At 39.2% G+C, this 15710-nt stretch overlaps 1 protein-coding gene across 13 annotated transcripts in view; it reads right to left on the bottom strand.

Annotated features, from left to right (window-relative positions):
• The window catches only part of LRRFIP2 (LRR binding FLII interacting protein 2), a 143128-nt gene that overhangs the window by 87638 nt on the left and 39780 nt on the right, over positions 1 to 15710 (bottom strand). For 6 of the 13 annotated variants that reach the window (XM_075125648.1, XM_075125650.1, XM_075125649.1 and 3 more), the window contains exons 3-6: positions 14119 to 14205; positions 12307 to 12357; positions 8370 to 8423; positions 8230 to 8274 (exon numbers count right to left, since the gene is read on the bottom strand). In XM_075125648.1, coding sequence (XP_074981749.1) covers positions 8230 to 8274; positions 8370 to 8423; positions 12307 to 12357; positions 14119 to 14205 — 237 coding nt within the window. The remainder of the gene's footprint in view (positions 1 to 8229; positions 8275 to 8369; positions 8424 to 12306; positions 12358 to 14118; positions 14206 to 15710) is intronic. The other 7 variants (XM_048838993.2, XM_048838995.2, XM_048838997.2 and 4 more) reach the window with 2 other exon arrangements.

Genomic DNA, 15710 nt, shown 5'->3' with positions numbered 1-15710 from the left:
GGTTGAAATAGGTGAATTTAATTAAGGGGACATTTCGAGGTGCCCGTTCCTAATGGGCTGTTTGCCTGTGGCTGAAAAGAAATCCTCCCTGCAGTTAGACACACGGTGGGAGGGGGGGCCACTGGCGTGGAGCTGTTCACGTTTGGCTAGCAGGGATCTTCCCTGATACCAGCCAGGGGGGAGGAGAAAAGCGATCATCCCAGATAATTGGATGCGGGGAGGGGGTTAGTTTGTTTTCTGCTGCTGCACGTTAACAGGAAAACTGCAGCAGTAAATGGCCAACTCAACGGGCTTTACTTGGTATGGGAAAGGAGGGGGCTGCTGTTATGAAGGCTGCAGAAGCCAAAAGACCTTACTTACAAAAGGCTTACCATGGCCGCCTGTGAGCTGAATTCTGTTGCCTGGCCCTGTGTGTGTGATCTCTAACACCAAAGCCCCAGGCACTCAATACAAGATGCAAAATGCAACCTTGTACCAAAATCACATATGCTATGTAATGTGAATAATGGTGTTCACCGTGAAAGAGTATAGCCATTGTTCTGTAAAATGTATCTTTTTAAATACTTCACTCCCTTTTTTCTTCCAGCAGCTGCAAATGTTTCAAGCCTCCCTCCTCCGTCCCAGAGGCTCTCTCAGATAAGGCGGTGAAAAAAACACATGCGCGATGAAATGATCTCTGAGCTCATGCAGTTGTCCAGCACTGACAGAGCTGTGTGGAGGGACACAACAGCAGAGTACCGGACGGTGGCCGATGAACGTGAAGAGAGGTGGCGGCAGGAAGGTCAGAGGAGGCATGAGGAAACGCTGGGAATACTGCGGGATCAAACGGACATGCTCTGACGTCTGGTGGAGGTTCATGAACAGGAGCAGGATCACAGACTGTCGCTGCAGTCCCTGCTTAACCGCCCTCCCTCCTCACCCAGACGCCCAAGAACGCAGGGTGGGAGGCTCCGGGCACCCAACCACTCCACCCTAGTGGACAGCCCAAGCAACAGAAGGCTGGCATTCAACAAGTTTTAAAGTGGCCTTTTCCTTCTCCCCATCCTCCTCCCACACCCCAGCCGGGCTACCTTGTGAGTTATGTCCCTATTTTTATGATCAATTTATAAAGAATACATGTTTTTTAAATGATAGTGACTTTATTTCCTTTGCAAGCAAGCTGTGATCGAAGGCGGGAGGGCGGGTGGCTTACAGGGAATTAGAGTCAACCAAGCGGGAGGGTTTTCACAGTACCCTGGCCAGTCATGAAACTGATTTTCAAAGCTTCTCTGTTGCGCACTGCACCCTCCTGTGCTCTTCTAACTGCCCTGGTGTCTGGCTACGCAGGAGATTTGCCCACTCCAAATTGATTCCCAACTGGCCGATAGCTGTCTGGCGTTGCAAGCTTCCACAGGGCTATTGCCACTCGCTTGTGAACTGTGAGGGCTGCTCTCATCTTGGTATTCTTGCACTTCAGGGCAGGGGAAAGCAAGTCACAAAGTTCCATGAAAGTGCCCTTACGCATGCGAAAGTTTCGCAGCCACTGGGAATCGTCCAAGACCTGCAACACTATGCGGTCCCACCACTCTGTGCCTGTTTCCCGGGCCCAGAATTGGTGTTCCATGGCATGAGCCTGCCCCATTAACATGTTCTCCAAATTACAGGGGAACGCGGTTTTAGAGAAAAGTGTGTTCATGTCCTCATCACCGCGCTGCTGTCGCCTCCTTGCCTGGTTTTTCAGGTGCTGGTTCTGCATACACTGCACGATAATGCGTGAGGTGTTTACAATCATCATAACTGCTGTGGTGAGCTGAACGGGCTCCATGCTTGCTGTGCTATGGCGTCTGCTCCTGCTCGGGAAATCCAGTGAAAAGGGTACAAAATGATTGTTTGCCCTTGCTCTGGCAGAGGGAGGGGCGACTGCCAACATGGCTTACAGGGTTGGCTTGCAGGGAATTAAAATCAACAAAGGGGGTGGCTTTGCGAGAAACAGATGGCTCCCTCAAGGATAGAACTCAAAACCTCAAGGACAGAACTCAAAACTGGGTTTAGCAGGCCGTTAATTTCACAGAGGGAGGGAGGAGAAAATGAATACAAAACAAATCTGGTCTATTTTTGTTTTGATCCATTTCATCTATCTTTATACATCTTGCTGGCAGCAGACTGTGCAGTACGACCGCTAGCCATCGTCATCTCCTGGGTGCTCGGCAGAAGACGGTGCAGTATGACTGCTGACCATCGTCTTCTGCTGGCTACAGATTAAAAGACAGTACACTGCCGGTAGGACTGAACCGCCATGAGACAAAATTTAAAAGGAAAATGACCTGGCTGAGTCACTCCCATGTTTGCCCAGGCGCCCCGACCTCATCAAGGTCTGTTAAAAGAGCATCCTGGACTACGTCGACGATGGCTACCAGTCATACTGCACTGTCTGCTGCCAAAAGGCAATAAACTGTTGCTGTGTAGCAATGCAGTACTGCATCTGCCAACACGCAGGAGACATACGGTGATGGTTAGCTGAGCGGGCTCCATGCTTGCCATGGTATGGCGTCTGCACAGGTAACTCAAGAAAAAAGGCGGAAAACGATTGTCTGCTCTTGCTTTCATGGAGGGGGGGATGGAAGGAGGGCCTGACGATATGTACCCAGAGCCACCAGCAACAATGTTTTAGCTCCATTAGGCACCGGGATTTCTACCCAGAATTCAAATGGGCGGTGGAGACTGCAGGAACTGTGGGATAGCTACCCACAGTGCAATGCTCCGGAAGTCGACGGTTGCCTCGGTACACACTCCGGTGACTACATTCACTTAGAGCATCTGTGTGAGGGGGGGGACACAATCGACTGTATAAAAACGCTTTCTACAAAGCCGACTTCTATAAATTTGACCTAGTTTCATAGTGTAGACAAGGCCTTAGTTAACCAATCTGTTGGTGATGCATAAGCCACAAAAGCATCCAGGTCCCCTCTTCTATTGATATTGGCTTTGCAATGCTGTCAGAATAAAATTTTATTCTTGCTAGTGAAGCAAGCAGATACAGATTTTTAGTATTCATAGGAAGCAGAACTGTTGAGAATGCTGGTGTTATTTCAGTGTCACTTTTCTGACTGTAACAGGAAAGAAAAGAAAATGGAAACTGGTTTCAGAATCTTTCTATACCCTATTAATGCTACAACTGAAGCCAAAACTGGTGGGTATTTTTTTTATTAAGACATTTATGCTGTTAAAAGGAGACTTGTAAGGATAACCTCTTTGTTGTTAATTTGATTCTCTGAATATTTGTTTTCCCACTCAGATCTGGTTTACTTTTTAACCTGCACCATTTTAACTAAAAAAGGGTTATTTTAAATGCAACACATGGAGATAGGTCAGACTGAAGAGTGCTGTTGCCATCAAAACCCCATATATAGGATCATAATTAAGGCTAGGATTTAATCACGGGTATTTTTAGTAAAAGTCATGGACAGGTCGGGGCAAGAAACAAACAAAAAAAAATCACTGCCGGTGACCGTTTTTATGGGGACAGTCCCATTTTTTGGGACTTTATCTTATATAGGCGCCTATTACCCTCCACCCCTGTCCCGCTTTTTCACAATTGCTATCTGGTCAACCTACTGTGACCTGTCCATGACTTATATCATAAATATCCATGATTGAATGTTGGAGTGGGTGCGGGCAGAGGAGGTGGGGGGTAGGAGCATGTGGCACCAGCCGCTGAAAAGGGTAGAGTCCCAGGGGCTTGCTGCTGCTCCAGCTGCCACCATGGGGGAAGCCCTAGGGGGCAAGCCGCTGCTCCGGCCGCCCCAGGACCACTGCCTAGCTGCATCGGGTCCCATCGGCCCCAGGACTGCTGTGCAGGCAGTCCCGGGGCCAGCCGCATCAGCCCTTGCTTGGGCAGTCCTCGGAGCCAGCTACCCGGGGCTGCCAGAGCAGCGGCCCATGCAGCTGGCCCCAAGGCCAATGCCACTCCAGCAGCGGCTGGTGTGGCTGGCTGCGGGGCCGCCCGAGCAGCTGACTGCAGAGCCACTGCAGCAGCAGCCGGTGTGGCTGTCCCCAGGGCTGCCTGAGCAGCTGTCCTCGGGGCTAGCTGCTTGGACGGACCAGGGCTCAGCCACACTAGCTGCTGCAGAAGTCACAGAAAGTCACGGAATCCATCACTACCGCGATCTCTGACACACACAGAACCCTAATAATAATTCATTAACAATTCAACAACTTCAGAAAACATTAAAATCTGCATATAAATAATACAGATCAAATTGTCTAAGCTAGAATAATAGTTATCCTTTATTTTCTTATTTCAGTCCAGATCATGGGACTAAAAGTACAGTATCTACCCCAAAAAAAGATATGGCTGGAGCAATCTACAAATTGAAGCTTGAAGCTGTCTCCTGCCAAAAGCTGAGCAGAGAATCTACATTTAATTTAATGCAGAGGTTTTCAAGATTTCTCATCTCAACACATTTCTCTTATTTGAGGAACTGAAAGACTACCTCTTCCCACAACACTGTTCCCACCTTGGTTTGCTCAACCAAAACAAAATTTAAGCCACAGATTTCTTAGAGCCTTCAAATACATTTTTGCTGGAAGAAAGCTGTATTATACAAGTAATAACATACTTCAGTATGCATCCGATGAAGTGAGCTGTAGCTCACGAAAGCTCATGCTCAAATAAATTGGTTAGTCTCTAAGATGCCACAAGTACTCCTTTTCTTTATACTTCAGTAACTACTTTGTTTTCCATTAAAATTATGTGTGCAGTATTTTATTACTATTTCTGATCAGTAGGCAAACAAAATGTTATATTACATGAACACAGCCAAATATGCTCATTTCCAGGTTACACACCACAAGATCTCTCCTTCTGGAGGTGCTTGTTCTGCTGCTATGAGACCCACTGACATCCAAAGATGAACTCGTAGGAATGAAATTGTAGAAGATTATGAATTTCAAATATATAAACAGTAAACAAATTCAAAATAAAAAACTGCTTTCAGCATAGAGATATATATAAATCTGTACTCAATGCATGGCAAGCAGTGTAATAAAGCTAATTTTATGCACTAGGAATGACAGTATAACTTAAGAGCGAGTTGTGTGGTCACCACTGACAAGTACTATGGATGACCATCTCTTGTGCTATTTCTAACTATACTAGTTTGCGCTTTCTTTAATTGAGTTTTATTTCTTAAAGAATGAGAAACAACATGACTGCTTTCAGCAAATTGTTTTCTCTTTGGAAAAGATGAAGAAAGGCTAATGTTTATCTACCAAATTAGTTTCTCTAGTTTCTGGTGTGGGTAGGCGCATTTATTAATGCTTTTTACCATGGAATACATTCCTATACACTTTTCAAAAAAAGTAATAATAAGACCTGCATACATATTATACGTGCACGTTTTATCTTTTATATTAATTTAAGATCTAGCACTTCTGTTTTCTCACTAAGTACCTCAATTTCTTTGCTTCACTTATAATCTATAAATTCAGTTTTACGGCAATTTCATTCAAAGAAGTCCGTGACATTTTATACCATAAGGTAAGTTATTCCACACCAGATATTAACTTTAAAACATGACCAGACATTTAAAGGTAACTAACATTCTCTATGGTTTTGAATGTACAATATGCCATTATTCATCTAATTTAGGGCACAATTTAGGAAAGCACTTAAATAGCATGGTAGCCCGAGACCCATGAGCCCAAGTATGTAGAGCCAGGCTCTGAGACTCGCTGCCATTGGCTGTGTAGACTACATGGGCACTATCATAATATAAATAATAAATGCAACTAAGACTTGTTCTTATTTTCTGACATTTGGTAGCTAGTCATCTTCTAGCTTTTAATGACCACAACAAGATTTAAGTTTGTATTCCAAAAAGAAGGGTCAGAGATGGTCTGCTTTAGAGAAAAGCATATTGAATATTAACCTCAAAACTGAAGTGTTGTTTCCATTAACTGAGGAATGAAGCTTGACTATTCTTAAGCCTGGAAGGGATTAGATTTTTATCGGTACATGTCACTAAACACTTATTTCAATGCATATACACAAATAGACAAAAATATTTCCATCAATATTAATAAAAATGTAATGATAGGCAAAGTAAGAAAAATGCTGCTTGGGAACTTATTAGATTTTGATTTAGGGATATTTATTTTGTATATTTTGACACGTGATATTGGGTATTTGAGTTTTAATAGTTAGAAACCTTTAGTTTTTAAGTCTCAACATCTACTGTCGTTAAATAATTATTGTCTGACCTCCCCCAATACTCTGACCCACTCCCATAATTTCCTGCAACTGTGAAAATTAAAATAAAATACAAAATATGGTTAAAACGCATAAGTATGCAAGTGTGAACACTGAAATGGATAAAACTAGAAAAACAGTTTTAAAATAGTTATCTATTGAAATTATGAAAAGTAAAAATCAAATTCTGCCAAGCGTCTTTTGTACAGAATTTCTGTAATTACATTTACACACACACACACGTAGAGATAGATAGATCGATCTATTATGAGTAATAGATGGAAAACAGGCGTATCAATGTATATTGCAGCAATACTTTATCAAATGTTTGACTAAAATCCATTTACCACAGAGCACACAGTTATCACTTTCTCATTAGTAAACTTTTAGTCATTTTTGAAAAACGTCAACTTTCTTGGACAAGATCTGTTCTTTGTAAACTCACATTGACAATTTCTTATGTTCCAGTTCTGTCCACACAGTAAGTTGCTTTAAAAAAAAAAAAGTTTCCTGAGATTGAAGTTAACCATTAGTCTGTAATTAGCCATTTCACTCCCTTAATATTGACATTACAATGTTCCTCTTTCAGTTTTCTAGAACTCTTCTCTCTTATGGAGTGATGGAAACAGAAAAGCAAATAGATAAATTATTTAATGTTACTACTGAGGTGAATCATACTTAAGGATCTTCACAGTCTTACTAGAAATAAGAAAAGCTCAACATTTATTTACTTTAAGATACAAAATGCTCTGGTGGAGAACTGATTTTCAGCTCTAAACATTGCCCCTGTCCTGCTTTTGTCTGAGCCTGGGGGGGAAGTCTATCATAAGACTGGGAGGGTGCAGGGAGAGGATGGTCAAGGAAAGGGAAACAGATTGAAGGAAAGGAGCTGTAGATGTTGGTGAACTGCCACACTCACACCATCATTACAAAATTGTACTCTATGGGGATGAAGCCAGTGAACAGAGAGCTTGCAAGTCTCTTTTGGGTGGGCTGCTGCTAAAACGGAATAATGAAGTAACTTAAGAATGCATATTCTCAACTTCTGCAAGAGTGGAAAAAACAGAACATAGGAATCACACAGATCTCTCTCTTAAGTATGAAAGAAAAGCCACCATAGGAAAGGAGGAGAGAGAAATGCAAGAGTAAAGAAGTAGATTTGAGCGGTAAGAAGTGAGTAGAGATAGAAGAGAGGGAAGCAACTCTTAGGGTAGAGGAAGAGAAGGTGAGAGGGAAGTGGAAGGGAAATGGAAGGGAAACAATGAACAAGAAAGGAAGGGGGGGGAACTGGGAGAAAAAGAAGGTAGAAAAGCAGCAAAGAGAAGAGAAAATTTGGGAAGGAAGAGGCAAGGGAACAAGGAGAAACATTTTTAGATCCACTTTTCTTTCAAAAGCACTACCAACCTAAACAAAGCATTCTAAGCAATTATCAAGAGCCAGCTTCCAATCTGACCTCAGTGCACAGGTGATGAGTCCTAGCAGCTACAGACAGCTTGAAATATCTTAATGTGCAGGTAACATGCATGTACATGACTATGCAATCTTATTCTCAGCACTTGTTTGGTAGAAGAACAAGTGACGCAAGTACAATGACTTGACCTAAGTTTTAAATACAGTCTATTTAAAGTTGTACTGTACATGTACTAACACTAAGTATGTGATTTTTTTTTTTTTTTTTAGTTTGCTTCCAATGGAAGTAAAATTATTCCATGTAATCAAAATCTGAACTTCTTATGTTTTAGGGCTTATTTCCAAACTCACATGAAGTTAATTATTTTAAGCAACTAAATTATAGTACAAACAAATAAGTGTTTAGGGGGAAAAAAATCAAGGTATCTCATAGTACAAACACCACGAGATTTTAAAGATTTATTAAGAGATTCATATAAACTGATATAAAATACAATTAAAATGTTGACGTGAACACACTGCCCCATTTATATTGATTAAAACAGATAAGTTGCATGTAGTATCAAAGTTCACACAAACTATGTACTAACCCTATGACTGCCAATATTTCGAGCACACACCAAGTCATCCGCTCCCTGATAACAAAAATGAAAGCAAAATGAAGTTAAATGTTTGTTTGTTAAAGTAAGGCCTAGCAGGGAGAAGGGAGAGTTTATAGATTAGCACAAACCAGATAGGAACGATGACTAGAACGGAGAGAATACCTGGCCCTCTCTGAATCTTCCTGAGAAAGAAGAAATGTAGAAAGTTATTTAATGAAAAAAAAAAGATGAACAAAATAAAAGTAAGCAAACGGAAGAGCATGCAGTACTTATTTTGCACACAGGTAAGTGTTTGGGAAATCAACTGAAGCAAGTGAATGCATTCACATCAGATGAACATTGCTTTCATTTCATTTTGACTCGAAGGCAGGTGTCTACCACACTATGTTGTTAAGAAAATGCAGCTGAGGTGACTATTATTTAATTAAAAGTAAAAAATGGACAATCTTTTGCTGGTTGGGCAGAAAAAAAATGATATATCTAGAACAAATGTAGAAGAATCTCATTAAAGACTAAAAACGAAAGAAACCCAAGAATTATACTCCAGAGAAGTTTGTCAAAACAAGAATCTGAAAGTTGATTCCAAAGTTACTTTAGCCCAGATAAAGATACCTCTGTCCCACTGTCACCAAGATTAACTTTCTGCTAGGGGTAGCAACCAAAATTAAAGTGTGATTATACCCTGTAAGCTATACATTTTTCATTTGGGAGCTCCTGATCCTTTAATTCCCCTGGCCTTGCCTGACTTTGGAGAAGTCTGCAGCTGAGATACCCCAAGATACTTTCTTCAATTGAAGGATTGGGGAGGGTTTACTATAACCTAGAAATAAGGGAAGCTTTGTGAGAAAACTGGGAACAAAAATAGAGGGGAAAGAACTATTGTTTTAATTGCCAGAAGCATCTTAAACATAAAAAATATTTAGTTACAGGGAATAAATACACTACGAAATTCAGTCTCAATTTAAACCATTCAATATAAACTTCACATTTGAACTGGACCCACTTGTTGTCAAAAAAAATTGTTGTCCTCCCCAGTCTTCCACCTCTCAAAAGGTCACAAAGTGCTAGCAGTCAGACCTATCAACAGGGTAAAGAAAGGGTCCACTGCAGCAACACCTTTTAGACTGTACATAGAGGTGATATTAGTTTGGGACTTAGGGTCCCTCAGTCATACTACACTTTTAGCCAAGTTTTCAACCACTTTCAACCACGTGGTTGACTCCAAAAATGATTTGTGCCCACATTCAAAATGGATAATACATAATAAGTAACCTTTGTGGCTAAAAGTGGCCTGCCCTTGGAAGCAGCCAAGACTGGCAAATGGTTGCATTCCTTAAGGATTCACAACACTTATTTTGGTGTATACAGAAAACTCCCCCAACTATGCCTGTGCAACTGTTGACTAACATTCCTTTTCCTGGAGCACCGCAGTAATATATTCCAGAGTGCATTAACCCACATGTTCTTGGGCATTGTGTGGCAATTTTTACCTCTATATAACCCATCACAAAAGGCTATCCTGCCTACATAACCAAGAAATGTCAAGCAACTGTAAAGCAGTCAGCACTCTCAATCACAGGACTTAGTGAACACTGCAGTGTCTACTGCAGGCAGATTGTTGAAGCTGGTGATCATTTCTGCTAGTTACCATAAATGATTATCCATTTTAAAAGGGTAGGTGTTTAGGATGTATGCTTCGTCTAACAGCCTGGCTTATGATTGAAAGCAAGGAAGGCATTTAGGCAGATCTGAATTCTACTTAAAGGCAACAGAAAGTTAAGCGGATGGCTAAGAATCGAAGGGAGAATGAAATCCACTCAAACGCCTGTCAATGCAGAGACCAAAAAAAAAAAAAAAAAAAATCAAGACACTGAAGGTCCCGTATCACTGGGCAAGAGACACCAACCAGGTGTCCAGCAACCAACTAACAACCTGATCCTCCTTTGAGGGACTAGACCAGAGGTTCTCAAACTGGGGGTACCGACCCCCAGTTTGTCGCAAGTTTATTACATGGGGGGTCATGAGCTGTCAGCCTCCACCCCAGATCCAGCTTTGCCTCCAGCATTTATAACAGTGTTAAATATATTTAAAAGTGTTTTTAATTTATAGGGGGAGGGTCGCACTCAGAGGCTTGCTATGTGAAAGGGGTGACCAGTACAAAAGCTTGAGAACCACTGGACTAGACCAAATTCTCAGGATAAGGCAGGCCATCACACAGTGGAACAAAAATGGAAATCTACACACACTCACCCTAGCGTGAGACCGGAGATGACAAAGAGTTGGTATGGCATCACAAGTACACTGTTGGTGTTTAAGGCTATGTCATCACTGCAGTTAACTTTGATTATCTACACTTGAGCTAGGTTAACTAGAGAGGCATTAACTCAAGTGAGTGGCCACACTGCAAAAACAACACTTGAGCTGCACAGAGTGATTGTATTAGCAGTTGGTGAGGTGTACTAACTCTAAATGAAGTCTTATACCCCTGGATAGGCTAGGCAACTCTCATTAATAGCAGCACCACACTCAATTTAAGGATTTGTGTGTGTAGAGATGGGGTTGCACTGGAGTTATACCTCAAGTTAACTCTCCAGTGAAGACAAACCCTAACAAATAAATTGAACAATAATGAATAATAAGCACTTGGACCCTGAGATAACTGCTTTTTAAATAAACAGTTTGTGGAGGAATTGACAAGATAAAAGTAAAATTAGGTAGGCTGATTCAGTTGCAATTTCAGCAGGCTATGAAGTCAGTGTGATGTTTAGTTTGTAAATCAACTTTGGAATTACAATGCATAGAAGCCAAATGATATGGTTACAATATGCCAACAATCAAATAGAGCAAATCCCTAGCTACAAAATTGTTTGACCTTTGGAAGCTAATCAAAGTTTTAAAAAAATATTTCTTCTGACTTGATAAAGGTAACTTCCTTTTCCTCCCCAAAACCCATCCCATGCATTATTTCAGTATTAAGCATGTAACAAACTGGGGGGGGGATCAACATGGCATTTGGAGAAGTATGTTTTGAACATTAATAGGATAGCAATTTTTATTAATAGGTTACAATCAATCCAAAAATAAAAAACAATGTTCATGCTCTTAGACCTTTACGTTCCGCAGGGTTTGGTTTTTTTTCTTATTCTAGAGAAATATATTAAAAACTTAAATGCCTGAACACGTTTCAGTTTTCCTTGTTAAATGGATTAAATGCAATTTGGAGTGTTTAAAAAAAATTCATTCCTTCTAACTATAGGCTCAATTTGTAAGTGTTAGCATAAAAATGTGAAGATTTAACCCTCTGAAAACTAGAAGACATTTCTATAGAATTGACTTCTCTATAGAATCATATCTGAATTTTGCTTTTAGAAAAGCAAAGATAGGCCTACAAATTTGTGAAAACAGCTCTCTAATTATACAGCTGAATAAACGTAAACAGACTGAGGGGCACTGTGCTCTAATTTCAACTCTGTTATCTCCATGCCATCCCACATAGAGGAACCAGTCTTGCATTTGTTTTCACCCCAAAGTTCCACTGGAATCAACTGGAAGTTTGGAATCCAGAAGAGTAAGAGTAAGAGTAAGCTGCCACTGCCTGCCCCCGCCTCATATTTTTAAAGACGAAAAGAAAAGTTGGAGGTTATAGTATATCAATTTTAAACTGACTTTTTGTTTTGTTTAAAGAAAGTATTAGCCACTGAAAGATAGCCTGGATCATCTGTGGAAGACAACACCTGCCAGTCTAATCAAAGAAGAATATAGAATAAGGCAGGCTGTGGAAGTAAGTTAACATAGAAACATTTACAATTTTAAAAATAAGCCTTTGCCAACATAAAGCTACTTTAATTCCATTCTGAATGCAAACTCACTGTGAAAGAGAAAATGGCACACTTCCAGTGTTTTTTGCCTCTGTAGCATGTCCTATATGTGACCTTATGTAATGATTTTCCCCCCCCAGTAGTCATAAAATGTGTTCACACTTTGCAAACCATTAGTAATTTATTCCCTCCAAGTCTATGTTAATTCTGCAAGCGTAAACATGCACAACAGGCAGTCCTGGCCTACCATCCACTTTTGGATACGTCCCCATTTTCTATCATATGAGCGATGAGAAAGCTACAAAATGTTTAAAAAAAATTAATACAGAACAGGCATCATAGAGATTACATCATCTTGTACAATTTACAATTCACAGTCGCATGTAATTGTCCACAGAATATCAGATCTGTAAATTTATTTTAGGTAACACAATTAGAATAATTAAAGCCAAATATTAAAAAAGTTCATTAAGACATTCTGCCTTGATTTCTAATTCACTCCATACCATCACACCAAATTGTCAAATTCTCACAACACTATGGAAGAATTTAAGAGAGACTGCCATTTTTTAATTCATATTTCAAGTGAATGTCATTTTTATTATTATAAATGCAAGAATATCAGAATAGTCTACAGAACTGGCTCGTGTGTTTATTGTTTAACAGAGAGGGAGGGATGAAATCCTGGTTTCGTTGCAGTCAAAGGGAAAACTCCAATTCACTTCACTAGGGCCAAGAGGCATACTATCCCACAAGTATGTTAAGTGAAAAGACTATTTCACCACAGTCTATGTATCAGTTTTAATTAATGTTCCCATGATACCCATTAAGGTTTTTCATCCTAAACATGGAGTCCTGTTAAAAAAAACTTTTCAATTAACTGTTTATCTTATGTCCAAATGCTCTTGTACAGATTACTCAGACGAGTACCATGGTTGCAGATTTGTTCTTTTCATGTTTAACAGAACACCGTCAACTTGGAAAAAAATTCAGACAGAAGTGTGACTTATTTTTACAGGTAATCACCAGGATTATTATAAATAAGATTAGAGAAAAAAATATTTTCTCTGCTATTTCAGTTTGTTTACTTTGAGCAATTGACAGCATTTTCGGTGCAATCTCTCAGATACCCCTGCTTACCTAGTGGGTTTTCCACAGCAACAGTAGAGACAGAAAACATCTTAAAAACGTAAAACAACATGAACTGTCAGCTGACACAGGGGTAGGTTTGGTATTTTAAATTATTTTTAAATTCATTTTATAAAACTGTCTGGATTTCAAATTAAAGATGTTCCTTTAATTAAAGCATTAAAATAGCCTTCTTGTCTACTCAAAATTAGTTATATGGGCACTGGCTTTTGCGCTATGTACTGTTTACTGAAAATAAATTATAAAGTTAAAAGGACAACAGTCCATTTTCAAAGCAAAACATTTAGGTGAGTATGTCTTTGAGCAGTTTTGTTTTTAAGCAATTAATTTATTGCATTTGTTAAAGTTATATTATATAAAACTGCTGTTTATTACAAAAACATTCCAACGACTGGAGTCCCAGGCCAAATTAGACAAGACATAAGCTGTAGCTCACGAAAGCTCATGCTCAAATAAATTGGTTAGTCTCTAAGGTGCCACAAGTACTCCTTTTCTTTTTGCGAATACAGACTAACACGGCTGTTACTCTGAAACCTGTCAATAAGTTTCAAAAGGTATTTTTGTAGTCGTATGGTAAGCAGAAGTGTTACAGTCATATTTAAATAGCTGATGCCCTTTTTGATTTAGTGTCCTTTGTTATTAATGAAGTTTAAAATTAACATTTTAATATGACTATATACATGCAGTGCTATCCACGCATGTGCAGAGATAGGAATGGAGCAAATTACTCATTTGAATTCCAACACTATACTGGAAAAAGCTATAGTAATGGCTACCCTATGCAGGAAATGCTGATATATGGCTGTACTATACTGAGAAATATAAATAACTTTTCTTAAGAAACATAATACAAAGCAGTTCATTAAGAAGTTTAGTACCAAATAATAAAGCATAGCAAAATCAACATTACCTCTTTCTGTTGTCGTTCCAGTTCTCTCATACGTATATCTCTTGCTTCTGCTCGAGCAGCCCGTTTGGCTGCAAGCCTTGCTTCTGCCTATAAATTAATTGAAAGTAATAAAAAAGTCAGGCAGCTTTTTAACCACTTAGCTTTGTAAAATGTATTTGAATACCTGATTCAATACTTTCTCCACAAAAACAGATCCTGATTCTAATGAACAGCTTGTACATATTTAAAAAAAAAATCAATTTGACAGCAAGCAGCAGTTGTAAGGGCAAGAACAAAACCACAAAAATGAGTACGAATTTTTATTCCATATTGGAATTTTTAAAGATGCCATTACCAGGCAAAAGAGTTACAACTGAAAGCAAGTGTTGATAAAGGCCTAAGCCTACAAACACTAACAGATTTTAGTTTTATACACATGAATAGTTCTATTGCCTTCAATAAGACTTTTCACATGCATAGCATTAAGCACAAATGTGTTTGCCAAACCAAAGGCCCAAGTTAGCAATGTTTTGAGTTAAAACATAAGCAGTAACAAACACAATTTAAAGACCTTACAACAGATGCATACCATAGGCCAAAGCCCAAATCTCATTTGGAAGGATTTATAAAAACAAAGCTTAATATTTAGGGGGAAATTACCAAAGTCAACTATTATTGAAAAATGGAAAATTCTTGGACGAAAAGGCACAAGATGAGTGTCCCTGCTGGAGCCCTAAATTAAATCCTCATTTTTCTCTATTTTATTCCTTACCCTTATGGACAATACACTGTAGCATGATTCCAGAGGAGGAATGGGGTCTTTTTCAGACACTTAATGCCACTTCTGATTTAGCCAGAAGGGTCAATGAATGAAGTATTGATCTTCAGGAAGCTAGAGGCTTAGGAGCAGAAATCAAAGTTCAAATTTCTCACATTGTTGGACAGTAACATGAAAAAAATTATTCTTAATTTTTTAAATAATTAAGCCACTTATTGTATGCCAGGTTTATCACCACTAGAAATCCCAGCCATATCATTAATTGTTTAATGTACAGTTAATTACTTATTAGGAAATGAAAATAGGTAATTAATTGTATCAGACAACTAATGATATGGCTGGGATTTCTAGTAATAAAAATTAAGTTCCTTCATATATCAAAATGTAGCATTTAAGAAATAACTAACAATTTAAAGCTGAATAATAAAAGCCATCATTCATTCCATGAAGGGAATGAGGTAAATATGAAATGCCTCAAACCAAATTAATCTGTTAACATTTTATTCCCACTCTAATTTTACTGTCTCTCCAGCCCCCCACCTCTTCCACACCACTTAACATTAAACTTGCTCTTTAAAATTAAAAAAAAACTCCGAAGTTTCCAAGGGATTTTATAGAAAAACAGTTAGCTCTTTCCCCTGTAAATGGCATAAAAATACCAGTAGTTACCATGCAGTCAGTAGTCACTATTTTGCTTACAAGACACCCTATTTGTAACATCAATCAGATGCAGGACAATCTCATTTCACACTAATATGTGTGGTTTTAACATTAATATAAATTAATATGAGTTTTGGGTTCATTAAACATTTTGTCTTAAATGTCAGATCTTCAA

The sequence above is a fragment of the Caretta caretta genome, chromosome 2 (genome assembly GCF_965140235.1).
Source record: "Caretta caretta isolate rCarCar2 chromosome 2, rCarCar1.hap1, whole genome shotgun sequence".
Taxonomy (NCBI): Eukaryota; Metazoa; Chordata; order Testudines; family Cheloniidae; genus Caretta; species Caretta caretta.
This window is presented reverse-complemented; position numbering and strand designations above follow the sequence as displayed.